We start from the raw sequence: 1,348 nt of genomic DNA, 5'->3' as shown, positions 1-1,348 counted from the left end.
GGGGGGGGGGGGGGGGGGTGGGGGGGGGGGGGGGGGGGGGGGTCAGTCCGGGAGGGTGGCCGCCGGCCGGGGGTAGTTGAACAGGGTGTAGTCGCTGCGGTAGAAGTGAAAGGCCCGGAGCCGGTCCCCGGGGCTGAGCTGGGAAAGGTATCGGCGGCTCAGGCCGGGCCCGGTGCTCGGGTGGCCGCGGGGGAAGCGGAGGTTCCGGGGAGCCCCGAGGAGCCGCAGGGCCGTGTCGGCCTCGCTCTCCAGGCGCTCGAAGCGGCCGATAAAGTCGTAGCGGATGCGGCACGGGCTGCAGAGGCGGCTCGCCGGTTCCCAGTGAATGTCCATCCCTAAGGGCCGGGCCGGGTCTAACAGGTAACGGACAAACTCCGGGAATGTAACCCCGGAGCCGGTGCGGACAGCCTGGACTGTGGCATTAGGCCGGTACCGGGCAATGATGGCGCTACCGAACAGCGGCTGGTAGTAGGCGTTAGGCCGCTCGAACTTATCCCGAAAGGCCGAGACCAGGCGCTCGAGTGGCTCCCGGACAAACAGCAGCTTGGTGTAGGTCCGGAGCCGGAGACGGACACCCTCCCGGTCAAAGCTGTCGAGCCGCCGCAGGGAGTTACTGTAGTGTGCGGCCTGGTGCTCAATCTGGGCCGTGGTCTGGGCCTGGCCCCCCAGTACCATCAGGACCCGCTTCCAGTTCGAACATCCCGCCTTCGGTACCTCACAGTACAGCAGCCGGTACCGATCCTCCACCCAGATCCGCGACACCTGCTGTGGGCTCAGCGGCCCCGGCCCCGGCCCCGGCCCGGTCCCAGCACCGGCTTCCTCCGCCCGAGACCGGGCACACGCCTCCGATAACCGTCTCCTGCGGGCCTGCTGCACCTCCCTCATCCGCCTCAGCTCGGCGGCCTCCCGGCGGAGCTCCGCGCCAGGGCGCTGCCGTTCCTCCCGGCGGAGCTCCGCGCTCCTCAGGCGCAGCTCTGGACCGTCTCGGGCCCCATGGTGGAGCTCCACCCCGAGTCTTTCTGAGTCTCTTTGCTGGAAACCCAATTCTGGTCCGTGAAGGGCCCCCTGGTGCAGCTCCGCCTCAGAGCCGTTAATCCTCGCCGAAGGGAGTGGCCGTTCTGGGGCCGTGTCCTTGTCCATGTCCTTAAAGCCCCAGTCTCTCCAATTCTGTGGGAGGCAGAACATTGTGTCAGGGCAGCAACATCCATCATCACTTTCCCCGCTTTACCCAGGGTGTTCATCCTCACAGGGACCCACATCAAATTACCTGACTCCCATTCTGACAATACAGAGCATGGTGCTATTTGGCCACAGGCAGCATCACAATCTGTTCCTGTCAGGATACAAT

General features: G+C 66.2%; 1 protein-coding gene across 1 annotated transcript; it reads right to left on the bottom strand.

Moving 5' to 3' along the window:
• Positions 1-42: 42 nt before the first annotated feature.
• On the bottom strand, positions 43-1,140 carry LOC125485034 (carbohydrate sulfotransferase 8-like). Its single transcript, XM_048605939.1, has one exon. The coding sequence runs from the start codon at positions 1,138-1,140 to the stop codon at positions 43-45; it is 1,098 nt and encodes a 365-aa protein (XP_048461896.1).
• Between the last annotated feature and the right edge of the window lie 208 nt (positions 1,141-1,348).

The sequence above is a fragment of the Rhincodon typus genome, chromosome 15, assembly GCF_021869965.1.
Source record: "Rhincodon typus isolate 14 chromosome 15, sRhiTyp1.1, whole genome shotgun sequence".
Taxonomy (NCBI): Eukaryota; Metazoa; Chordata; class Chondrichthyes; order Orectolobiformes; family Rhincodontidae; genus Rhincodon; species Rhincodon typus.
Note: the sequence above shows the minus strand (reverse complement) of the source record. Positions and strands in the feature narration are given on the sequence as shown.

What these genes read in the sequence shown, in the direction of transcription:
- LOC125485034 (XM_048605939.1), bottom strand. Translation starts at nt 1,140, where the DNA reads ATGGACAAGGACACGGCCCCAGAACGGCCACTCCCTTCGGCGAGGATT.